The sequence below is a fragment of the Amphibalanus amphitrite genome, unplaced genomic scaffold (genome assembly GCF_019059575.1).
Source record: "Amphibalanus amphitrite isolate SeventyFive unplaced genomic scaffold, NRLGWU_Aamphi_draft 000281F_arrow, whole genome shotgun sequence".
Lineage (NCBI taxonomy): Eukaryota > Metazoa > Arthropoda > Thecostraca > Balanomorpha > Balanidae > Amphibalanus > Amphibalanus amphitrite.
The window spans coordinates 283,415-310,099 of record NW_024881776.1 but is presented as its reverse complement, the minus strand read 5'-3'; the positions used below and the strand labels follow the sequence as shown (position 1 = coordinate 310,099).

General features: G+C 46.8%; 1 protein-coding gene across 1 annotated transcript in view; it reads left to right on the top strand.

Moving 5' to 3' along the window:
• Positions 1-26,685, top strand: part of LOC122387310 (zwei Ig domain protein zig-8-like) — a 90,529-nt gene that overhangs the window by 38,939 nt on the left and 24,905 nt on the right. The window contains exons 3-4 of the mRNA XM_043377415.1: positions 3,902-3,991; positions 17,722-17,842. Coding sequence (XP_043233350.1) covers positions 3,902-3,991; positions 17,722-17,842 — 211 coding nt within the window. The remainder of the gene's footprint in view (positions 1-3,901; positions 3,992-17,721; positions 17,843-26,685) is intronic.

Below are 26,685 nucleotides of genomic sequence, written 5' to 3'. Positions count from 1 at the left end.
TTCTCTGATAAACAGAGACATTTTCTTCCAGCGTCGACAATCCATAAAATGTTGAGCCTGTATAGCATGTTGTAAGGTCTCTTGTTCGCCGCAATTTGTATGAGTTTGCATTATAACGCTGCAGTAGATACGATGATTTTGTTAAGGAATTAAATGGACTACATTTTCATTTTAATTAAGTCACAAGATGACGTCGAGTAATTTAATAACAAAAATAACAAAAAGACGAGAGGCACAGTGCGTAAGTCACACCGTAAATACACCTACCCCGTATTTCTGACCCATGGCCTTAGCCAATGCGCTTGGAGGTAGTAAAAACGCGACGGGTGCACCCCTCCTCACGTGGCCACGTACCCCGTCACGTGACAGCAGTCAAATCGATGCCAGAGCGGACATAGCTCCCGTCCGCAATCATGGTTGACCTCTGACCTCGAGGTCGATGGTGGAGGACGGCCGTGGGGCAGGACCTGCAGTGATACAGCCCGCCGCCGCGCCGCTGCCAATATGCCGACCCGGCCAGTTAACAGGAGCCCAACGGCCGACCGCTCCGCTCTATTATTCATAACGCTACGTCCGCCGTCAACTGAGGCCTCAAAACGTGCCGGCCATGAAACCGTGGCTGATGCTTGAAACATGCATTTGATTACAGCGACGTCATTCAATTTCTTTTGCATTAGCACACGTGTATTCGAGCCAGCTACCACAATGCAACGAAATCACAATTTAAATCGAATATGCTCGCCACGATTTTATGCAGAACGATTCAAAGGGTACGATTTTGTGGAAACCAATTGCTGGTAAGTAGAAAGAGCCGTAAGGAAAGTTATATATGAATCAAGCGACAGAACAGCTGCCGCATTCGAGTTTTAAATTCCATTACTGCAGGGTGAGGCTAGAGCTGGCATTACGTTTGCCTGCATCGTCAATGCAAGAACGAAATGCGGCTTCTATTAGCGGGCTTAGGTGCACGTCAAGTATATTGTGCACAGAACCAAAAAGGCCTGCACATACGCAACCTCTTGGCTCTTGCTTCCCAACTAACTAGATGTTCGGCATGGCACCAACAGCTTGCGTTCGACGGTGTAGTGTGCGTCTAGGCGCCACTGTGGGTACCGAATTCTGCCTTCCAAACTTGTGTGTGTCCGCCCTGTGTTTATCTGACGTTTTTCGTCACTGAGCCGACGAGAAACAGATCAAACAGTGTCAGCGCCAAGAGTGCTGCTGGAGAAGTTTGTTATTGTGCCATCAAACGGTGTTTGCGGACTCAGTCGGGCCATTTCAGAGCACTAGTTTGCATGTAAAGGCCGCTGAACCACCGTGCCGCGATATTGAATGATGAGCTTCACCGATCAAAGCACGCAGAAGACGGCTCACGGCAGCTGTTACTCCAATTTTACCAGTAGTTTGTAGCGCACTGACTGAGCTGTCAGCTAGCATTTGGTACGGTGCCCTAAAAAATGAACTTGTGGAGAAGCTGTGATCCCACCATTATTAAGTAGGTACCTATGTGATCCTCCTGCCTGATATACACAAAACATAGCTGAAAAGGCAAAAAACTCTCAGGTAATCGTATTCGCGGTGACTCCTTGCGGGAACTCTGTATTTTTCAAATGGAATATGTGTTAAATAATGGCGTATCCGTTATTTTCAGGCCCTGCAATCACTTTTCCTTGATTCTTATCGTTAAGATGATTGCCTATTGACGACAAACTGAATACAAACACTACTCAATTTTAAATCTACATACATCCTTTCCCCTGACCATAACTGCCCAATGTATCATGTTTACAAGCTACCTATTTACTGCATACGTTCAGTGCATAAAATAAGCGTCTAAAAGGACATATATAGTACTTATATGCATATTGGTTGCATATTGTATTGGCTGTTGCATATTGTTGATGAAATCGATTCAAATTAGTTGGAAGCAACAACTATAAACTGTTGGTTGATGTTCTAAAAGATTATTTCATTGTCATAATACTGAGCTGCCATCAAATCGCCCCTAAATGTATAAATAATTCAATTATTAATTAGCATTGACAGTACTCTTTGACTGCCAGCTGTAGTTAGTCAAATATTTAATAGTCCTGTGCCGCTTCCACTTCAACTGAAGACACCGTTTGTCGTTGTAAAATGCCTGTATCGCATTAAAACATTGACGAGCATGCATGGCACGAAGCAGGTGACCTTGTACTTACAACATTCGTGTTTCGCCGTCACGAACGTAACGTACATGCCAGTCTAGAAGTTCCTTTCTCCAGCCTACCATCATCATATACGAGGGGCGTTCAAAAAGTTCTCGGCCCGACCATGAAGGAGCAGAGATACGACGTCGACTTATTAGACCAAAAATGTTCATTTATTCAAATAACCAGCGTTAAGACAAAAACATTTCGCGCAGCGCTTCGCGAGAGGCCCCTGGGTCTCCATAGCCAAGTGGGTTTCGGACGCATCTGGCATGTCCAAGACGGCTGCTTTTGTCTCCTTGATGTCAGCGAAGTTGCCACTGCTAAGCAATTTCCTTATGTTGGGGAAGAGGTGGCAACCTGAGAGTGCAAGGTACGGAGAAAAAAAGTGGCTGTGACAACAACTCGAAGCCACAGCTCACTGCTTCGCTGATTGTCACCCTGCTCATGTGTGCTGGTGCATCGTCCTGGATCAGGTGCACACTTTTAGTCAGCTTCCCTAGTCTCTCCTTGATATCTGCTGCTCGCTACTGTTATCGAAGGGAGGTGTAGTATTCATCATTAATTGTGCGCCCCTGTTTTAGAAAGTTGACGAGCAGAGAACCGCCAGCATCCCAAAATGCAGCCACTGTCACCTTGCCGTCTGACTTAAACACGTTGCACACATTTGGTGGCCTTTACTCAGTGTGCTTCCACTTGTGCAGCTCGGTCACGCCCTTAGGGTCAACGTGTGACACCCACAATCCCTCCACGGTAACAAGTAGTTCAATGAATTCTTTTGGATCTTCGATATAGGGGCCAAAATTTTCGCATTACGCCTCCTTTTGAGTTTGCCTTTCCTCTGGAGTCAGCAAACGGGGGATGCACCTTGCAGAGATCTTAAACATATGAATACGCTGTCGAAGAATGGCTTTGAGGAACCTGATAGACAACTGCGCTTCTGCTGCGTTGTTCCAGACCAGAACATTTGTCATTTTTCACAAAGAAGTGCTTATTTTTCATATTTTCTTGAGTCAATGCTGTTGATGGCTGGCCACTGCGGGGGTGACCATTAATGATCTGTTGACCAAAATTGAACAGAGATGTCCACTTTTTGACGCTACTGTAAGAAAGACAAACCTCAACATGTGTTGGCACTAGCTTTTCGTGAATAACGTTTGGTGCATTTTTCTGCAATACATGAACCAAATCACTGTTCCCTTCTGGGCGTCGCCCATTCTGACCGGGAATGGCAAACTATGTTACGATTAATTAGCAGCCTGAACCAATCACAGGGCAGATTGGTTAATGGCTACGTAAGTGGACATCCCAATAACACATCATTGAACACACCGCGTTGCAGGCCGAAATTCCAACTCCTTCATGGTTGGGCCGGGAACTTTTTGAACGCCCCTCGTATGACCATATTTAATACTTGATGTCACCAAAGCAGCCAAATAAGTTTACCTTTGTTGTCTGTCCGGCTCTTCAAAAGTCATCAAACGCCGTAATTTCAGAGCTGTACCGTAAATCAGCCTAACGATACCATGCGCCTGGTAATTTGAAGCGACATCAACCTGTCTTCTTTTCGCCGCCTGGCAGGATAATCCATACTCACCGGGGTGTATTTACCGGTGGCGTTGTGGCGTGAGTCGCCCGGACTGTAGTTAGCCGCGGTCCAAGTTTCTACGCTACTCGTGTCTGACTTTGTTTTCTTGGTTTCGCGTCGTCAGGTGTCCTGGATACGTCATCGTGACCTGGCGATCCTCAGCGCCGGACAGCACACTTATGCTCAGGATGGACGAGTTGCCACCTACCATCAGGTAAGTGCAACGTGATCAAATTTTAATGTACGATGCTGCAAAAACGGTGCCACAGCTTCATATGGAATGAGACTTGGCTTTGCTGTATTACATAATCATCTTTCTCGGGGATCATTACGGATTTATTTCGAAGCTTTATAACACGATGTTAATCTGTTTGAATAGCGTAAGAGCTACATCAGAGGAAGGTGGGTTTGTTTTGTCACGGCTTAAGCCTCTATTTGGTATGATACATGTGTTGAGTGGTTCAGAATTCGGGTACAGGAGAGATAAGTCACCCGTGCTATGCCGTTACTACTGCTTAGTATCCTCACTATACACACGGCTCTGCGCCGCTGAAACAGTTTCGAGGGGGTTGGCTTGAGGAGGGAGTGGGCCCGCGAAGGTCAGACCCGAGACGGCAAACACTGACACTGAGGGAGCAAAATCGATGACCTGCAGGCGCGGGCCGGGGCGGGGAGGGGTGAACCACTTCGTGCGACGAGCCGGCTACCTTCGTCGGGTTCCCACGCGAACCGGCCGTCGAACACGACACTGCAGCGGGGCACATCAAAGGAGCCGACGGGCCGACTACAGTGCAGCAGCTGAGCCCCTGTGTACACTTTCGCCTCCCCTCCTCCCACCCCGTGACGGGGCCTCGCGACGCTCCTTCCTAATGGCGAAACAATCAGTTGCAAATCGTTTACGTGTTTTGCATAGTCTGCACCAAATTAAAGGGTGGGGATTCTCAGATGCTGAGGCTTTAGGCAGAAAGCCCGGACACAAAGAGGAATGTCCTGAAGCGCAGTTGTTGCGTAGGTACGTTTTAAATACTAAATTGTTTATGCTTCAAGATGAACTGAAACCAGTTTTCACTGGATTTCTTTTTTCTTGAGGTACGAACATAACACTTCGCGCCAAAATGCATTGAAGAACGATAAACTGAAGAGACACTAAATGAGTATAATCCTATACTGCGAGCGTACGAGCTTTTTTCGGCCATACTGTGTTTGTAATCCATCGCTATTCAACCAAAAGACCGAGAATGGTGTAGTTATGAATGGCTATCGTGTCAGCGTCAAACGTACGGACACAAGTCTTGAAACGCCACAGTAAGACGTTTTTGACAAAACGAAACATGGAGGTATACCTGCAATGGAAGAGAATATCGTAAGGTATTCGCAGTTGAACAAATAAAAGAAGTTTAATGGATGCACGCTAAATGTGCTTACCTATATGTTTTGAGTTTACCAGTGATACCGTTTTTCATCCACCTTTTGTTTACGTCCGTTTTGTACTTTCCTGGTCCTCTCTTTCTCTCTCTCTCTCTCTCTCTCTCTCTCTCTCTCTCTCTCTCTCTCTCTCTCTCTCTCTCTCTCTCTCTCTCTCTCTCTCTCTCTCTCTCTCTCTCTCTCTCTCTCTCCTTTCTCTCTCTCTCTCTTTCTCTCGCTCTCATCACTCTTTCTCTCTCTCTTCCTCTCTCCCCCTCTCTCTCTCACTTTCTCTCTCACTCTCATTTCTTTCTTTCTTTCTTTCTTTCTTTCTTTCTTTCTTTCTTTCTTTCTTTCTTTCTTTCTTTCTTTCTTTCTTTCTTTCTTTCTTTCTTGCTTTCTTTCTTTCTTTCTTTCTTTCTTTCTTTCTTTCTTTCTTTTTTTTCTCTCTCTCTGTGTCTCTCTCTCTTTCTCTCTCTCTTTCTCTCTCTCAGTTGTGTGAAAAGGCTCTGAAAGGGTGGTGTAGCTGGGTAAAGGGGAGGTGGTGGGATTGAAATGTCTCAGTCTGTTTACAAGGTGATAGCAGCCGAGGAGTTTCTGTCGGAGGTGTCATCAGCACCGGAAGCGATCACTTCCGGTCACGGAACTTGGACACTTTCGGTCAGGGAAGGCTGCTTTACGAAGAGAGCTCAAAAGTCGTAGCAGCGAGGTGCAAACCCTGTCACTTGTTTGGCCTGCAGGTGGGAATTTTTCTCTTGTGGATGTTGATAGTTGACGGGGTAATGGATCATGAATCATGAAACACTCAGATGTTTCAGGATCATCAAATGTCCATCACCACTGTTGTACAGGGAGAATTACATAGTCTGATTCCCCTGCAGTAACCTGTATTGCTTTACAACGCCAAGACCATTGGGCCTATACAGGTCAATGAGTAAGGAAGGGTGATAGTTACATACCACAACTTGACCGCAAACAAAGCGAGACGCCTTTTCAAAGAGCTGCTACGCTACGTAATACGTGTTCTGAATGCTTGGAGACTGGGAATGGGACAAAAGATGAAGCATATTTAGAAACATTTTAAATCAGCGGGCGTACTCAGAATCCTGCCATCAATGCCTGTCAAAAAGTGGCCGCAGAATATGCTTTATGAGTGATGACATTTTTGCTGATGTTGTTTATCGTCAGTGAAAAGATCAAGTGTGTGCAGTGTGCGCCCTGCTGTTCTAGCCTGACCTCTCGATGATCTAGCTTGACCTATGCCGAGCTGCTCCGTAACCTTGTTCAGAACAGTTAATCTCCGCGTAATCCATCAGAAGTGTAATAGTGGTGCGTTGTTTATCACCGACGACCCACTCAGTAGATCAGTTATATACGTCGGCCGTCATCTGCCATATAGGTTGTGCTCAGGTCAGTGACCCTCAGTAAAGGGCCAGAGCTGTCTATGATGAAACGTAATTACAGTATGACATTGATGAACGTTCCTAAACGTACAACTACACGTCTGCACTCTGCCTGAACCACATATGGTACATAATCGATTTTGTTCGAAGAAATGAAGCAGACATTCTGGCTATTTTTCCGTATTATACCTCCAGAGGATCGAGAGAGATCAATACATACATACATAATTCTTCCGAGATTACTACCAGCTTTGCACTTGTATTTCATATCTGTTCGAGCTACAAAGACCTTTTCAAATTTGTTTGGAATACTCATTGTTCAGTTAGTTATGTTATTGTTCAGTTATTTTTCTATTGTATCGTGCTTTTTTAAAGACATGTCGCAGACATGTAAAGGATTATTTTAAATGTAGCTTTCTTCTCCTGCGATATATTATGTTTATCTTCAGGTTGCATCGCTTCGGCTTTTACTGAGCAGCGGTTTTGCAGGAAAAGAAAGTTCCTGGTCTTACGTTGCCTCACTTCCATGAATTCAACAGCTGTATTAATAATTTCGGCATCTTCTATTTACAAACTAAGGTTTCAAGCAGGGTCTAAGAGCCTCATAAACATACTGGTCGTGACAGGGACTGAAAGCAGCGAGGGACCCGCTGTCGCTTTGTTCGGCTTTTATTTGGCATGTCAGGCGGGCAAGCCTGGTAGTCGACCCCCACGGAATGGAGAGCAGCTTTATGCTTGGATGAACAGCTGCCAACCTGTATAACATCGCCTCGTCTCGACCAGAGTCTCTGCATTGTGGGACGTAAGGAGTAAATCGCTGTAAGATGAGGCCCAGAAATATGAGTGCAGTGTACAAAAAAAATGATGTTTGGCAAAAAATAAAAATGAAAGCTAAAAAATGGTTTCTCCTCGTCAACTATATGCACGATGCTTCTCGCATAGGAAAATGCCTTATCTTGGTTACTTAACTTTCAACTTCTAAATGAAAATAATTAGAGTCGTGCATTATTTTTGTGAAACCATGAAAAACAAGTGACTTTTTGTCCAAACCACTGGTAAAAATGTTCAGATTGGCACACATTGACCCAAATCCTCAAAGGATATGCGTCAATTATTGGCACGCTTCTGCTTCTTTTGATGCTTGGCAGCGCTCATTAGCAAATTTGATATCTGAGACATATTCAAAATTTATCTTCTTCAATTATTTATGCATTTGTCGCTTTATTTCATTGATTTTTGTAAGGCATACGAAATTGAACTCACACTAAGATTGCATGAGAATTGAGAACCAATTAAACCTGACTGATCCTGATGGAAAGCTAACCGCTTTACTTACAATATCCTCGACCGCGATGGTGATTCCGTTCGGTTCCCCAGAAAGCACTGGTTGGCGATACCAGCACCGCCAGCCCGTATCAGGCGAGCTGACTATCGTCCACCCTCCCTTACTCTACCCTCCTCTCTCCCACCTCCGGCCCTCTCCCCTTCACTATACTGTGCCGAACGTACGGGTAATCTCCCCCCCCCCCTCACTTCGGACCGACGGTATCGGACAATTACCGCCGGACTGAGAGCCCTGATTGGTCCCGGACGAGGGTGGCGCGTACCACTCCTATAGGCGGTCTGCGCTGTGGATCGACGCACTTGAAGATCCATTGAAATCGGACACGATCGAGGGCCATGGAGCGGAAGTGAAATTGGAGCACATGGAGGCGTACGTCTATTCAGGCTATGGACTTCTAATATTTAATTATTTGCGTGAATGTGACCGAGCGATTAAAGGTAGATTTCCGAAACAACCGGAATGCGGATTTTGAGGTTACGACACGCATTTGTTGCGCAGAATTACCCATGGTATAGCAGTTTCAGCAGAGTTGTTGCCGCTTTAGATGATCAAAACTGAAATTGAATGATTGAAGGTATGGCAGCCGGGCTTGATAGTTTGATTGTTCTTAGAGCCAAAATAATTGAAAAGCAATCGTTGGTACTGGCATGCAGTGTCATGATTTTGATTTATGTGTTTTTATTCAAATGTTCATCGACGTGGGTGCTGGAAAACCCACTCTGTGAAAGCACCGAAATACATCATGTTTCATGCTGAAGCTAATCTTTGCTCTATAACATTTTTTTTTTGCGCTCATCTACAGGCCTCGAGTGATATTCCACTTTGCATGCAGAAATGTAACAAATACTTGTCGGAACCAAGTAGATTTGAGGTTTTATAAACTTTCCTGGCTCAGGGATACAGCAGGAAGCAACAGGGATAAGGGACCGCAGTACATATTTCCTTGCTACATGCTACATAATATTCCTTAACGCTGTCTTTATGGTTGGCCACTCGGCGAGGACAACGTAATGTAGTTTTTCCCCACTTTTTAATCTCGTAGTCCGGCTAGCGAACTTTTAAATGCAAAATATGATTCTCCACAGGTATTTAGCAAACAATTGTAGCAATTTTGATACTAATTATTTTACAACAATCATGCATCATGTTCTCTGCGAGCTAACTCCCACACGCCATTTTATGCATCTGTCACATCTATGCATTCATCTTCCACAATCACACCCAATTCGCGCCCGCCGCTTCAAAGGCAGCTCGCCATTTGCGTGCGAGTCGGTTTCTCTGAGATCGTTCTGTCGGAGACCCACCGCCATTGTTCTCGGTCGGTTTTCATACGGTCGGCCGACGAGCCGGCTCAAATGCTGGCAGACCGCGGCGGAGAGTGACGACCATCCGCCCGCCGTCGGTGGCGGGAGGGAGAGGAGAGAGAGAGAGAGAGAGAGAGAGGGAGAGAGAGATAGAGAGAGAGAGAGAGAGAGAGAGAGAGAGGGAGAGGGAGGGAGGGAGAGAGGGAGAGGGAGAGGGAGAGATAATTATTATGATGGAATGGTTGAATATTCTACGTTCCATAAACGTTATTTCTTGAGATGGTTGGTATGTAGGTAAACAGTGTTTGCTATTAGGTATAATCCTGTTGGACATTACAACTAACCAGCAAAACCAAGTTTCTCATATTTACCAAGATAAACTAGATTATCCCAGGTAACCAGTATTGGATATCACATGAACAGGCAATCTATCAATCAAATTTAATGGTTCGGTCTCTCACAAGTCAGCTCGCTCGAGCTGGCGAGTTTTCCAGTCGGCGGAAATTTGGCCAATGATCGGCACTGGCTGGAAAGGTCACCGATTTTTCACAATGTGAGCGGTAGTGTCCCGGGGGCGGTCAATGCCAGGTGACCGGGACCGCGGGAACGGCGCTGCGTTAATGAACACGGGCCGCCGCCGAGCTGTCAGAAAAATGGCGGCGCTAAATGTCATCGGCCCGCAGTGCCTCCCTCGATGCTGGCTTTGCGTCATCTGAAGCAACTGTAGATTATAGTTCACCTTTCTTGACAAGTGTCACTGAAATATTTGCATTGTTGTTGTTGCTGTTGCTGTTGTTTTTGTCAGTTGTCCTCGGTAGCTATGTATTCATTTATAAAACAAATGCGCAGTACAAGTTAGACGCCTATTCTTTTCGTTAAAATGAATAATAATAGGTATATTCAAAATACAGTTTCACCGCTCAACCGCTGTAATATTTCCTTTGTAATGGGACATCTGTCAAATGTTGTTGCTTTCTCTCTCCCTCTACCTCCCTCTTCCTCTTTCTCTCCCCAAAGAAAGGACCTCTCTTCCCTCTTTCTCTCTCTTTCTCCTCCACCTGTTCCTCCTGCTGCTCATCCTCCTTTTTTCCTCTTCTCATCAACGTTCGCCCTGTTTATTTTTACGCTTCTCAAAGTAAAATCTTTGAATGAACAAGCATGATTCAGCTGAATAACCCTCCACACAGGCTATTCAGATGTGCATCCTGAATCTTATAACTTTCTCACACTATCACATTACCTAAATGTTAACTTCTTTAATACGTTGCCTGAACTAATTCAACTAGCTCAAGTAACTCCTTACCGGATAACGGGATGCCAGCGATGTGTGGGTGTGCGAGGGTGTCTCTGTGTTTGTGCACGCCTCCGACACGAAGGAGCCGTCCATGAAAGACCCGCGCTGGATCGATGCCGAAGGGAGGCAGGCTGCGCTCGTCTGCCGCCGAACGACACCAATGGCCGACCAACTGTAAACGTCGCCACAAACTGGCGCGAATCATCGAATACGGCGCGGCGACGACCAAACCGGCGCTTCGCCGAGCTCGACACTGCATACCCAGGGGAGGAGGCGATGAAACCAAACGAGCCCAGTGCCAGGTCACTGGGGAAGGGAAAATGTCTGGGGCGCAGACCATGTCTGCCAACCTGCAAATATTTGGGCGCGAGTTATGACATGACCTTTGGAAGGATTGAAGGCGACGAAGCCGGAAATTCTGCTGTGCCCACTGTCCATGCCTGTGATGCCGATTCGGGAAAGTCACTGCTATTTAACTGTCCTAATGTGAATCCCCATGCCGGTCTGAAAACTTGCGTAAGTGAATACTTACATATGGTGGTAATGATGGCTCACATTTTGATGGCTAAGATTACCGCCGCGCTCCTGTGCTTATGACGAACACATACACTTTCATCAGCTTCAAAATCAAATTCGTAGTTTGCCAATTACTCGGAAATTCGAAATCTTTACGAGATTCAGTTTCACTGATTTTGCATGGGAGCGTATTTCGGTAGAGTTAATCACCCGCTGGCGTCTGTGCGAGCGACATGTCAAGACGCGCACTGAGCAACGCGTCTCCAGTATTCTTGGAACTGTCACTCGTAGCTCTGTGCAAATGAAGCGCGCTTCCATGGCGCTATTGCAGTGCGGCTGGCTGTCCACGTGCCGGGAGCGGTTGCTTAGGGAGCGGTCCCTTGTCAGCGGGCGATGGCGCTCCTTTCTGGGAAGGTCTATCTGCTAGTGAGCCGGCTGCAGAGAACATGGCCCGTTCAAAGTGGCACTTACCGTCGGCTCAGCTGGACCCTGGCGGCGTGACCGCGGTCAGAGGAAAGAATCCTCCGGCTTCCATATGAGAACGGATGTGTCGAGAAGATGCCACTGAACTCTAACGGACGCATCCATTAGACTTCCATTTCTTCAGCATATCTTTGTGCGTTTGTTTGTGCGAGATATGTTATTGGTCTCCATTGGGACTAAAAAATAATGATTTTTGTAAGTGGGCAGAGGTCCTTTTTCAGTGTGTCGTGTGTCTCGGCGCTACTTAGAATACAAGCTTGGACAAAATGCTATAATTGATCAGAAAATGCATTTTTTTGAAATTACGGTAAACGTAGTTGGCATCAGTGTTCGCCATGGGCTGCAAAACCCCAGTCCAGCCCGGCCCAGGCCCATTGGGCTCACAGCCCGGCCCAGCCCGAGCCCATTCACGGTAAAGGTGTCAAAGCCCAGCCCAGCCCGTCAAAAATGAATTGATTAAAAATTATTGAAACCATACAGGTGGCATATATGGTATGGTGTAATCCAAATTCCAAAGCTATAGCAAAGAAACAATGTTTTGAGAGCTGCATGCACAATGCACCTTGCACCTATTCCCTTTTCTATAACTCTTTTTGAGTCTCGCACAGTAATAAGCTAGTTACGGTTTTTGTTTCACTTGTTAACCCCTAAGTCCACCTCACAGTTCCTAGCCCAGCCCATCCACAGCCCATCGATCCTTATTATTTGAGGGCCCAGCCCAGCCCGAAGCCCAGCCCAGCCCATGGCCCATTGGGCTGGCCCGGCCCATGGCGAACACTGGTTGGCATGAAACTAATTATAAGGACTAAGGATCCTACAGGCAAATAGAACACCAATTTGTATACCTACATTGAGAAAAGGAGCTTAGAGCTCTTATGCGTCACTTTTACGTTTTACATGACATAGACATTCCAGTTTCTTATATTTTCAAATTTAAAGTGCGCTTTTTTGCGCCCACACCGCCTCACTTTCCCACTAATAAAATATTCATTACGTACTCCTTTTGTGTCTTGCATTGACTGAGAGGTCATCATCGGACACACCGTTCACCATTGTGTCGCCGCGCCCCTGTCCACCAGAGCGTCCCTCCCCTTCTATCAATCAGAGGGCGTGGCCATCTCCAGAAGCAGCCCAGACGGCAGCGCCATCAGCAGACACAACGTCCCTCTTAGCGCCGGGCCGCGTGGTCATAACAGTTACGGGCCGCTCCAATTGGCCCAGCAACAGTCGCGGTCCTGTCGGAAAGCGACGGCCGTTTAGCGCTAGTGCCCGTATTTCCACGCCGTTTGCGGACCGCCGCCGGCTCGGTGCGAGCTGCCTCGGGGCGTCACCGAGGCGTCATCACTCACCGAGGCGGCATACAATGGCGGCCGCGCGCGCCGGCGGGGAGGAGGCCGACCAAGTGCTGTGGAGCGGCAGAGGTGTAGTGGAGGGGCATGCAACCGGCGGGATCGACCGACAGGGCTGAGACGCGGTATAGGAAGAGGAGGAAGAAAGCATGTGCGGGATAGATGAGTCCGGGAGACTAACGTCGTCTGCAGCTTGCAGAGGAGGGTCAAAAGGTAAACAGTTCTTCCTGTTCTTTAGCAGAATGGAAGAAAATGAGTTATAGTGATAAAACAAGAAACAAGGGAGGCTTAGCACATGCATTTACCCGAAAACACGACAATAAGAACGTCTGACTTCACCGAACTCAGGATCTATAGAACCAGTACAGGCCCAGGGTGTGTGCCAAAATAAAAGAATATGTTCATTGTGCACTGTTCAACGCATACCTAGTTATATCAAAAATACTTCCTATATGGCTCAAAACATTGCCTTGCCTACCTTAACCCGGCAGTTGCTGGGGTATTTCGCCACCCACCGTTTGCTGGGGGGGGGGGGCGTTAAACGCCCCCAGCCGATAACTCGAGAACCAATAGGCGCAGCGAAACGCACGAGGCGGCAAACGAAAGAACGCGACGAGACGCTTCGGATGAGTACTTTAAAGTTGACTTTTGAGGTCACAGGTCAGGTCAAGGTCAGGTCAAACACCTGAAATCGGGCTTTCATTAGCATGGACTTCAGGACTTCGCAATGGGCGCCTCTCGTCATAAACTCTGTCAAAACGGTGCACAATCCATCATTTAAGGCCTACAAGAGTGTCAGCTCCATGTAGGGGTCAGTCAAGCATAGGTCAGGGTCAAGGTCAGGTCAACCGGGTAGGCATATATCCCCGAAAATCAAAACTGATATTCGCAGCCTGTGACACATGTTTTATGGGTAATTTGGAGCGTAGAACACGATGGTGACATTCATTTTATCATATGTGTACGTGTTTGGCTCAAAAAGCTCAATTTAAGAAATGCATGTATCATGGTCGTGGAGTAGTCACGAGAAATTGCCGAGATTAAGTTCAAGATTTTGGAAAATGCGGAACGATAATCAATAATCGAAGATAGCCATTTGATTGTTCATGGTATTGGCAGTCTAATGGCGTTTACGGCATGTCTGTATGTCTATTTTGTGATTTTATATGATTTTTTTGAACATATGCCGTTTTTGGTCGAAAACTCAGAAATCATGACGTCACTAAAACCTCGATATCTCCAAAATTTTCCGACCGATTTTTTTGAAACTTTGTCACAATAAACTTCAATCAATTCCCTACAGATACTTAAAATTTGGGGCGCCTGCGGCGCGCCGTTTTTATGCTATGGCCCGGCGAAACAAGTGGGGGCGTTTAACGCCCCCCCCCCCAGCAACTCGCGGGTTAAGGAGCGTGCGTGCAAGTAAGTGCGTCGCACAACAATACCAGCAGGGACGCCGAACAGCTCACCGTGCAGTGCTTCAATGACAAAAAGGAGGATGCAGTGCCTACCCTGAATACTGAATAGTTACATGTCAAAAGCAGCCCTACCTCCGTGCGCTCGACGTTGGATGGCGTGACATGCCGACGGGCAAGGTCAACCCAAGGTCGCGCCTGTCGTGCCCCGAGGCGTTTACAGCTCTGTCCCAGAGCTCACGGCTCCACCCACGGTGCCTATCTACGGCACGTTACTTTGTCTCTCCACGGTAGTTTGAGCTGGCTCAGGGACTGTTCGATGCCGGCAAACTATACGCTATATTGAGGGGTGGGGATGCCTTCCTTGTCTGGTGTTTCTATCAATTGTTTTCTTGAAAGAAGCTGGTAGATGGTCTTTTGAGTAGGTTGAATGCGACCTCTTCTATAATACATTGAAGTTTTCAGCTGACTTGAATTATCAATGACGATGTTTCTACTAAATGCAATCTTCTTTCAGTGGAAATCATTTCAGGCTTCGCCTTTCAAGTCGCAATGCTTTCCCATTAGCACAGTTGCAGTCTGGAGAGCCTCAGACATTGTTATTTTCGTCTCCATTTCGCGCCGTTTTGTGCCGCCTCTTAGACAGGTTGGCTCTGACATTTCTCTTATCAAAGGAGCACGCGCTGCTTGCGTGAGGCGAGGGGCTTCGCAAAGCGTGGTTGGGCGACATCGGGCGACTTTTTAATCATCCTGGAAAACTGTCGCTGATATGCTACAAGCTTTTTAGATTCGCTTTGTATTTTCTTGTGCAGATTCGTACCATTTTCAGAAAACATTTGAAAGTAGACAAGCATGAAACGACTTTGTGAGCAGCTGAGGAAAAGGTTACATAAGGACCAAATTGAAGCATGTTAACCCTCGCCCGTATTGGTGTTTTTCCAGCCGCGAACGTATAAGGGGGGGGGGGTCCGTTGGACCCCCCCTTGCCGTTTCGCCCCTGATCTAGCTAGAGCTTCGCGGAAAAAACGAGCGTGTTGCCCGTGACGAGAGGAAGCCGATGATACCTAATTTTAAGGTCTTAGGTCATTGGTTGACCTTGCAGGTCAGGTCAATGACCCAAAAGTCGGGAAAATCGGGACATGTTAGAACGTCGTAAAGTGTGGCTGCTATGGGGTTTTTCGGGGCGCTGATCACGAATATCATGTTAGTTTTGATCACAGATGATGTCTTTATGCATTTAGTCCAGGTCGGGTCAGGTCAGGTCAGGTCAACCAGTAGGGGTCCTGCCGGGTATTCCTAGTAGGTGTCAACCGCCTCTGACAGCTTTGTAACATGTTACGAAGGCACCAAAACTACTTTGTAAATGTTCATATGGTTGCTAAATTTGAATTCAGCTCCAAAAACTGGCCTAGAAACATGTAAAACTCGAAAAAAGTGAACCGAGGTCACCAAAGGTCAATGACCTGACCTGACCTTCAGGTGACCTTGACACCCACCCTAATGCATGGGGGCAGCATCATATCACATGTTTGAACGCTTGAAACCACGAAAAGACTGCAAACGCGCGGCTAATGCGAGCCGACATACGCCGAATCGCGACTCCGGCCAAATATGGTCTCGAAAAGTAGGTCACAGGTCAAAGGTCATTAGGGTCAGGGTCATGAAATTTTCAGGGTATGTGTAAAATTGATTAACGCGAGGGTACTGAAAGTTTCGTCGCAATCGGCCGCTTTTTACGCGAGTTATTCGCGAAAAACCATGGGGGGGTCCGTTCGACCCCCCCCCCCCTATACGGGCGAGGGTTAAGGAGCACGCTGGACCTAATTTGACCAAATCTGCACCAAATATGCACTTAATGTACACCAAATGTGTACCAGATAGCTGTCACGTGGCCGTGGGCCCTTGAGAGCGACTGCAGTAAATAATAAAGTGAACAATACAGTGAACTCAAGTACAATAAAGTAACTGTAAGCATACGCGTTATCAGCAAACATAAAACCAAGGCAATGCAAATCTTAGCAGATTGTCAGAGCAACACAAACCCAGATAGGATTATAACTTAACCTGGCGGCCGCTGGGCCTCCGCGCCACCCGCCGGCCGCTGGGGGGGGGGGGGGGCATATAGCTGCCCCCTTACTTCTGCGACGATATCGTCGCAACGCGAAGAGATAGAGAAGCGAAACTTAGCACACATCTTTCTGAATACCTAGCCGAGGTTGTGTCCAAATTTGGTGTCGATGCCATTTGAAATGACGTCACAGTGGCGTCATAAGTGAAATTATAGATTTGCGACTCTCATATTCCTCACGATACATCAGATATATGGGACCGAATATAAAGGGCCGATTATTGGTTAGGAACTGGATGGAAGTGTGCTTATATAGATGTTTTAGGATGACAGCAGGCGCTGTCTAGATCATTTACAGTTGAGTTTCATGCTCAGCGTCATCAGAAACGGTCTATATCGGAAAACGACAAAACTTTATGACGTCACGTGACGTCATCTAAGGTGCTACAACCACCAAACTTTCCTCAAACATTGCCTAGGTATTCATTTGAAGCTATGCCAAGTTTCACGTTCGTAGCTCATCAGGTTTCGGAGATATTTCACAAAACGTAAAGGGGGGCAACTTTATGCCCCCCAGCGGCTCGTGGGTTAAAATACAGGTGGGAGCATAATCCACTACTACTTCTCAAATATTAAAATTATTAATTTGCAAAAAGAGCCGTGGATGGAAATGAATCATAAAATGGACTGCATAGCAGTTTTCTGGGTCAAGCTCTTCAGGACAATGTCGGCGCGTGTCTATATTTGAGGCTTGCGTGCCGGACTCCTAGTCCCCATAATGTTGCCGACGATTTGCTGCGAGTGACCGAAGCCATTTATGCATTCCTGCAGGCCCCTGTTCACCGCCGCTGTGATTGCCTGACAAAAAAGGCGAACAGGTTTGCAGGCGTTAGTTTATGGCACCAATCAGAGACGGTGTAATCACAATCACTTCAAATGGTTTGGTTAGAAGCAAATTGATAAGCTTACGGGCCGCAACATTTCGATGCAACATATGTACAGTCATTGCTCTTAGAAGAAAAACTAACGTAGCTAAGGAGGAATGGTCGAACCATCCAAATATTTGTCAGTTGAGTGTGCAGTTTTTGTAAATAAAGGTAAAGCCGATTAGGCTAGGACATCTCTTATTTACGCTTTCGCATTGTGGTCCTACAAGATTGCAGACTTCCGTTTTATTTCTTCAAATCAAACGGCTGTATAATTGATGATGCTCAATGCTTATCGCTCAGTGTTCGCGGCTCCTCTTCCACTGATTTCGGACAGACGAACATGATAATTGCGCTCTCTTTCCTTTTCCTTTCTTACGCTCAGACAGTGATATTTCATGTATTTATTTACACCCACTTCCCACTTTTTTCGGCAGCCGGACAGCGACGAGTGGGTGCTGCGCATCAAGTTCGTACAGCTGCGGGATGCCGGCATGTACGGCTGTCAGCTGCCCTCCTCGCCGCCACTCAGCAGGGACATCCGCCTCCAGGTGGTCGGTGAGTGCGACCGCAATGACATCTAGTGGGGGTCACGGAAACTACTACTTTCCATTGTTTGGGAGAGGGGATGTATAGAAAGCCGATGAAACTTCCTTCCTCCCGCTGGATTTTTTGTGATTTTGATGACGCTGAGCGCGGAGTGAGCGGTTGGCGGTAAAAAAAATCCAGCACCTGCACGACGCCTAAAATGATACAGACGCCAAAGCCAACGGCATGATAAGCTAGTTTTTCCCACATGCTAAGATGATGATTATCAAACACCGATGACAAACGCTGACTGAAGCGTCAGCTAGGTCACCCTGTCACCGTGGTAGTTTACTGAGCGATTTTGCATTTCATTTGCATATCATCAACCACATTTCTTTGTTAGCTCTGCCTTGCAACGTCTTTACACTAAAGCAGCGACTGCTTTGCAACGCTAGTTCTAGCTGCGTACACAGCCTTGATCTTGTCGAGCCAAAACAGCTCCAAATCCAGCTAAATTTAGGATTCACCTTCACAAATCACCGTGCATGGCCAATGTGGACGGTCTACAGTCGAGTGGTGTAACACCGGGAACGTTACTTTGAGAGAGAAGAGTAAATCTTCCAAAATCTGGTTCGTCTAAGACGCACACACACGGTTAGGGAGAAGCACGACGAATTCGTCAGCTATTGCATGTTTATAACGATCATCTGATTATAGCTGGTCGTATTTTAGGGTCAAATCTGCAGTCAATCTTTGCCAGTCAAAGAACCTTTTAGAACTGCCGGAGCGTTTGCGTGTGGAGAGAATGCCGAGCGAGGCATCTAACTTTCGCGTTGTTTACATCCACAAATGTGTCGGCCGCGCCCTAAGTGGGCCTCCATTTGAATTCCTCGTTCTGTGGCTCACCTTTGATGTTGAAACAGGACGGAAACATTTAGAGAACCGCCTCGCCTGCGTGGGTTGCTTGAAGCGACTTGGAATCGGTCGAAGCTGCCATTGGAGTAAATATAACATGTGTTAGGTGCCGTCAATATCATTGCTCGAAAAACACATACATACGTAAGTAACCCTAAAATGATAAAGAAACATAATCGATGTTGGTTTTGCATTGGCTTACCAAACAGTCGGTACTCGATTGACCCATCTTTTCACCACCCCTACCGTCCCCGCTATAGCGACCCTCACCGCGCCAACGGAATTCGCCATGGCCTCTGAGAGGGCCGTCCATTCGCGGCATCTCCCTCCACAGTGTGTTTTATGTTGGGTCGGCGGCAGCGAGAGCAAAAAGGAAAAGTCGCTTTCACGGTCGGTGGGAATATCAAATAGAGTGCATTTACGTAGTGGAAAGAACATCATGCGATTGGTGGAGAGTCAGCAACTTTTCTCAGATGGCTTTGGAAAGTGAAACAAAAGTATGGTTTCCTTAGCTGGCTTTGGAAAGTGAAACAAAGGCAGTGCTTTGACTTGCAGACGTCCGCTATGCTCTCTGGTCTCTACTTAAGCATATGTAATTCGTGAAGCGACTCAAACAGCATGATAACGCCTTGGCAAGGAATGCAAGATGGCTTGATTATGATAACATGAGGTACTAAAATGCGTCACCATGACAGATGACGTAGCCACAGCCAACATATAATTAGTAAAGATGGCCAAACTGACAATGCCTTTCGATACGGGCAAACAAACTATAAAGCATATTATTACGACGGAGAAATATGAATGAACCCAGGCAGTCATGCATGCTTGGTTGCTAAATCAATTAACGAGGCCGTTCTTAGCAGTTTGTATGACATGTTCTTGATCAAGGCTTGAGGCTCAACTCATCAAAGCGATCCCGTAAGTGAAGAAGTGTTTATAAGCCGTTTTCACGATGGCCATCTGGTACACATTTGGTGTAGATTAGATGCACGTTAGGTGAGGATTTGGTTCAAATCAGGTTCTGTGTATTTCTTAGTAGATATCAGCTAGGGTTGCACTAATTGCTCATATACTTGCCTTGTAATAGCATCAGAAATTGTTGTTTGTTAAAACCGTGAAACAAAGTCATTATATGAAGATATTTGTTATTAAGAGATTATGTGCAGATTTGGTGAGAATTAGGTGCATTCGCCAGACAGCCCGTCGTGAAAACGGCTATAATTCACCTACCATTTAGCTAGCTACTCCGCTACTGTCTCCCGAGCCGCCTGTCCCAAAGAACAGTGAATGCTGGGACCCATGGGGCATGGAGGACCGTGACCTCATTGCCCGGAGGATAAAAGGGGGAATGCCGATTGTTGTGAAGACACAATGCACTGACACTATACTTGGCGTCTGGGAAGACAGAACCATTGTAAGAGAGCGGTGGACTGCATCGCCGCACGAGCATTGTGAAGACACTATCTGGGGCATTGTAGGCACTGTCACGTATTGTATCTTCTAGACAGCGAACCAGTTAGTATTGTTCGGAAACATTGGTGTGACAGGACAGTGGATTTTGTAGAGTTTCGCGAAAGAAATGATTATCACTTGAGAGTTGTGCGTGCGCGTTTGGTGTTGACCTCGCTAAGAAAAAAAATGAGTGACATTCAAAGTACACGTACAGTTTTCAATGTCATACGAGAGCGCTACGCAACATTGCAGGACAACATTCATGCTATTGGAATGCTATTGGCTGCACGTGTTTACACGTATAGCGAGCACCCTGTATCATAGCGGCGCTGATGGACGCTTGATGCATGCCGCTGGGAGAATGTATCACTGAGAGATTTGCCTGGACGCGGTCGGTTGCGAGGGTTGCGGTATTGGCCCACTGTGATGTATCGCCGAGATGCGGTCGACTGTCGGGAGCCACATTGCGGTGCCGTAAATTAGCAGCCGACGTCGATCGATTTCAAAGCGCCTCCGGCCGGAAAGAGGGCGAGGGGAGGAGAGAGGGTGAGGGAGGGTCGCCACTGGGAAATGTTGTAGCCGTCGGGAACTGGGCGGTGGAGAATTCGTCGGATGGCGAAACACGATACTCTGCCACGGCGAGAGTATTCGATGTGAACCGGGGGCAGGGAGCGCGACGGTGAACTATACACGGGTGGGCGAGCCAGTATCGCCGGCATGACCCGTTCCCGAGGGCAGCATTAGAAAGATTCAGTTATACGTTGCATGCAATGTACCTACCTTAAAGATTTGAACAACTCGAGGATTACCGTTGTCAAATATGTGTCGAGCCCTGCAACCTTATCGCTTCTGTTCATAAAAAAATCCATCCCTATTCTATTGCGAACATAAGAAAAGAAAAAGTTGAATCTTTAACTGACCTTCGAGTCACAAAGACCACTACGAGTCTTTATCCTCCCGTTTGACCCCTGTGCGGTGCCCGTTGCGCCTTGTCTCAGTCTCCGACCAGCGCCTTCCGCGGCGCGTGTGTCGGAGTCATCGGCCGCTCGCCTGATCGGCCGACGTCCGTCAGCCGCTGCGGGTCGGTGCGACCTCTCCGAGTGCGCGCTGAGTGCCCGCTGAGTGCCGGACGCCGCGTGTCAGCGACTCACTCGGGCTGGCCGCACGCTGCTGCAGTAGCTGCTTGGCGTGGGAGAGCGCCATTGAGCTGAGCCACTTCCTGGAACCGCAGTGCGCCCCGGCTCAGTAGGACGCTCAACTTGGGCTTCCTCGGCAAGTTAGCAGTGCCATAAGTAAAATATTTGATGGCGGGTGGGTGAGGGACAAAGAACATTGATCAAATAGCTCGGTCTGGCATTAATATTTTGACCAAAGCCCACCTCCAGTCTGTGGACCCGAGGTGGTGCGTTTCCGGAAACCCAACAGCGCGCACCCCAGTGAACCTGTGGCGCGTGCAGGGTCGGCGCCCCTATGCCACCGACTCGTTATACGCGGCGCAGCGCTGGGTCGGCTCACATTACCATGGTGCACTTGACCCCCGATGGGAGCATTACGCCCTAATAGCCACCATATTATGGGTTCGTATACTTGGGGTGGGTGCCACTGCACAGAAATCATACGGTGCTGCGGCCGGGTCGTTCATTTGATGGGCTTGGCGCGATGATTGCGCTTCGGGGACGTTGTGTGGCGCGGCGTCCGGCAGCCGGCCGGAGGTAGCCATTACTGGGGTTACGCCACCCGCCGGTCGAAGGGGTCGTGCCGTTTAGACCGGGAACTGTAGCGGATGCGAGGCTTACTGAAATGGGGAACGAGTTCTGCCTGGAATTACAGGCGGTGTCAGGCATTTGGTTGAAGAGCCATAGTTTATTCATTATTTTTTTTTTACATAGCATTATTTTTTATTCTAATTTGTTCATTTTGAGCACTTATAAAATGTTTTGTCAATAACTGTACATTACACATAGAGAATCTGTGTACCCAGCTGTGTTTACCCTCATGCCTTTTTTCGTCATGGTTTTGAAGACGAAAAGGAAAGAAAAAGACTCGGTGAAGTTCATAGCATTTTATGCATAAAATATATCCATAAAATATGCATGTCCTATTAAAATTAAGGCAGATAATTATGTCTGCCTTCTGTTTTAACCCTCGCCCGCACATGCCATTTTCCCATCCTAGAACGCACATGGGGGGGGGGGGTGGTTGCCACCCCCCCCGCGCCATTTCGTTCCTGTTGGAGATAGAGCTTAGCAGTAAAGACCAAAAAGATTCTTTGGGAAGAGACGAATCCAATGATACCCAGTTTTACCTTCTCAGGTCAGTCATTGACCTTCCAGGTCAGGTCAAACTAAAAAATGTTGCTGTTTTGGGTCACCGTTGGATATCAAGTGCGCTGCTTATCAAATACCGATGACGATGCTGTTTTCTGGTGCCAAGCCAGCTAGAACCTCTTTGTCACACTATCCGACCAGAATTTTGCTGCTGAGGTCATTTCAGGTCAAGTTAGGTCAAGGTCAATTATATGTGTATGTATGTCTGTGTGTGTCTGTGTGTATACTGATGTGTGCACCGATTGTTTTTGGGTCCATATCACATGAAATCATGATCTGAGAAGCTTTTACCAAAAATGCAGTCAAAAAACTTCACCAAAAGTAAATTCAGCTTGCCTAAAACGCAATTATCTTAGATGACCTAGGTTGACCTTGACCCTGACCTTGACCCCTGTACATCGTCGAACAACATGTTCCATGATAGGTGGGAGGTAAGACTGGCAAAAAAGGCCGAAATCAGGGTGTCAAAAGCTCACAAGTCCCATGGCAAACGCAAGATGTTGAGAATTGGCCATTTGGGTCATGACATGACCTGAAAAACAAGGTCATATCTCCGAAACCAAAAATCACAGAAACTTGAAATTTTCAGTGGACATCAAGAAAGGATGGACGAGCAGCTATACGAAAAATCAGCCTTCTAGCTCTAAAAATGTTGAGTGCAGAGCAGAAAGACTGCCTGGGGGGGTGGCAACCACCCCCCATGTGCGGGCGAGGGTTAACCATACCCACTTTATGTAGCTGACACTTAATTATATCTGAAGAGAATGCTGGATTACATTTTGTAGAACTTCACAATAATGTTCCAACATCGGCTTACTTCCCCTCCTTCTTTCTTCTCCCTCTTTCTCTTTCACCTCTCTCTCTTTCTCTCTCTCTCTCTCTCTCTCTCTCTCTCTCTCTCTCTCTCTCTCTCTCTCTCTCTCTCTCTCTCTCTCTCTCTCTCCCTCTCTCTCTCTCTCTCTATCTCTCGCTCTCTCTTTCCCTCTCTCTCTCTCTCTCTCTCTCCCTCTCTCTCTCTCTCTCTTTCTCTCTCTCTCTCCCTCAGAGGAGGACACAAACAGGCTCATCATTATCCCGGCTGTTCTTACCAGCCCCAGCGGTGGGAGATCGGCCCCAGAGCTCGCACCTCGGGGAATCCTTCCGAAAGCGGCCACGTCTCTTCGGACGATTAGGACAGACGATAAAAAACGACGCCTAGGAGACGGTGTCGCTGACAGCTAGAGATGACGTATTTATGCACTTTGATGACAGATCTAACGACGCTTGGGAGTATTTGCATACAAGCAAAACACCCGGGTGAATTTGATGACTCTCCTCTGGTGGTTTGTGCAAGATTTAGCAAAGTTTTACACAATGGAAAGCGTTGTTTCGAGCTGGGAGGAAAATGAGTTTTCTTCATTTTATTTATGTGAGCTGTGTCTGTGCGAGGTTCAGACGAGCTGCAAATTTGAACAGATGTTTGTTTGCAGTTGAAACAAGCATCACAAACAGCATTTACCGTGAGTTAATGTTCATGTACATTGTACCTACATATGTATCAATGAACAAATATTCATGTACTCATATGTATTCATGTACATATGATTTTTCTATTTGTTTCCTTTATCCCAGGAATGAAGAAAGTCGAGCAGGAAACACGGGTTCTATGTTGTTCTGCCTTTAGAAAAAATGGTCTCTTTTTCACCGACAGAAGCGGAATGGGTCCGATCGTTTCTTTGAGCACACTGAGCGTCAAGCTCTATAGCTCTCTAAGTTTTCCCGTCTCTGCTAGTCGAGCAGAAACAAAATTACGGCCGCATTGTTGCAGTCCAATCTACAGAAAAGAATCACGCCAGCATTTTCGCAGTTCACTCGAGTTAAATCCATAGCCATCCGTTGCGATCATCGATGTTATAAACTGTGCGGCTGCCTTTTGTCTAGACTCGATCTTCAGTTTATGCTGGGGATCCTCGCGCTCCGTTTGGTGTGAATGCTCACCGCGTTTTCTGAGAAGGACGGCCACCGGTCATTGCTTACATAGGACGCCTATGAATCCCTTCACTGGACGTTGGCGCGCTGGATGAGGTCATGGTGCTAGCTTGCTAATACTACGTTGTTTCCTCAACTTACTTTTTATTGGTATTGGACAAGGCTGTTTATTAGGGAAAGAATTACCAATAGGGCTACAGATTATACTTTCCATCCATGATTTTGCCATTTCTTTCGAGCTCAGAGTCAGGACGCCCAACAAGCTTTTATAGTTGTCAGCAAAACTAACGTCAGCCAATTCATTTGATGCACATGAGCTGGCATCATCATTAAAATAGGTTGTCAACGAATCGGTTTTCTCCTTGACTGCAAAAATCCAAACTCCGTGGTATTCGGCAGGTCTGCACACATCACTCCACCATTTCCCCAGGTAGGGTGACTCGATATCCCCCGCGGAGACGAACCGCGCGTCTCCCGGCTACCTCCGGAGGTTTTTTCACCGGTCGGCGCGCTGGCAGAGCGATGGTGGCGCCCTCCGACCGTCGGGGTGTCCGCCACTAAATTCCACCAACTGGCGGCCCGGCGACCGAGAGCGCCGCTCCTGTGATTGGCTTGTTTGTTCAGATACAAAAACCGAAGCCCTCTGGCCGCGCGGTGATGTACTGTGGCATCCTCTCGAGTAGCGGAAAATAAAACCGGCGAGAAAGTCGCCACCAGTTTGGAGGAGCGTCGACGAAGTTACACGTCACATCAGGGGTCCTGAGAGTCGGACAGACACCGGCAAAGGCAATGAATGGAGTGATTTATCGGACCAGCGGGCCCCCGAGTGAAATTAGTGCTCAGACGGGCCGTTAGCCCGACACTGATGGTCTGATCAGCGAACCGGCTCAACTGGCGCCGAGTTGTGCTTATCGGGTCAATTTAAGCCGCTTAACGGCGCATTGGATCGTCATCAGATGTTATTAGTGGTGCTGTTTTCAATCTTCTCTGGAATGGCATGCCATCAACGATTTGGGGCACTTTGAATTATTGTAAAACATTTTGATTGTAATTGACTGCCTTGATGTAATGGTTAGTATCACGCAATTTTATCAATACCGACTATCTTCACAAAAACAGTAAATGTGTTGAGGATTATCAATAGACAGATGTGACATATTAGAGTGCATGTGTATGGCCTAAACTTTTGAATTCATTTTAAAAGGGGAAAAACACAAGAAATTACTCAACATTTCGCATTTATTGCTTAGTCATGGGTCTTAGAGTGCGATTGTGTGCGACACAATCGCACTCTAAGACCCATGACTAAGCAATAAATGCGAAACGTTGGGTAATTTCTTGCGTTTTTTCCCCTTTTAAAATGAATTCAAAAGTTTAGGCCATACACATGCACTCTAATATGTCAGTAAATGTGTTGTTGTTGTAGCTACATACATTTGAATGTGGGCGGATACATTTACCCTGTAAAATTTCAGTTGTTTACGCTCGTTTACAATATTGGATGGTGCGTCTAGTAAAAATGATTTCTAATAAAAATGTTCAGCAATGCATATTAAACAGCTTGAAATTCCTTCAGCATGGCAGCACGCCATCTGATAACTTTTACCGACTAAACATTATAAGACCTGAATTTTTCACTGAACTCAACAAAATTAGGTAGCATGCAGCGAAAAAAGAGCAGGTGATATTACAGGAGGAAATTCAAGTCACATAGGATTGTCCATAGCTCTATGCACTGCTGCATTGCTTCATCAAGATATCGGCCGGACAAAAACGGTATGCTAAAAGGCTGGCCGAAGTCAGTTCATCAAGTTATTAGTCAATTTATATATTTAATTATAATTATTTATGATATACCATAGACCGGCCTTCCTGAAAGTAGCTTCATTTGCTACATATTCCATGGTAATCAATAACAGTGGAAAACCTTTTTCTGGCGCCTTCCTGTGCCGTCCCTTTTGACCACGACCCGCCCCTGTTCGTCAAGTTCCGTTCCATTGTATTGCGTTCCTTTTCGTCCTGATCCATGCCGTTTTGTCCACTTCCATAGTCCCTTTATGTCCCTTGGTATGCAATCCAGTGGCGTATCGTTCCGTACCGTTCCGTACCGGTTCGTTGCGCTCATTTTCGTTTTGTTCCGGTGCTTCCATGTCCATTCCGTTTCTTCCCATATCTGTTCTCCCGTTCGGTTCCACCTCACTCCGTTCC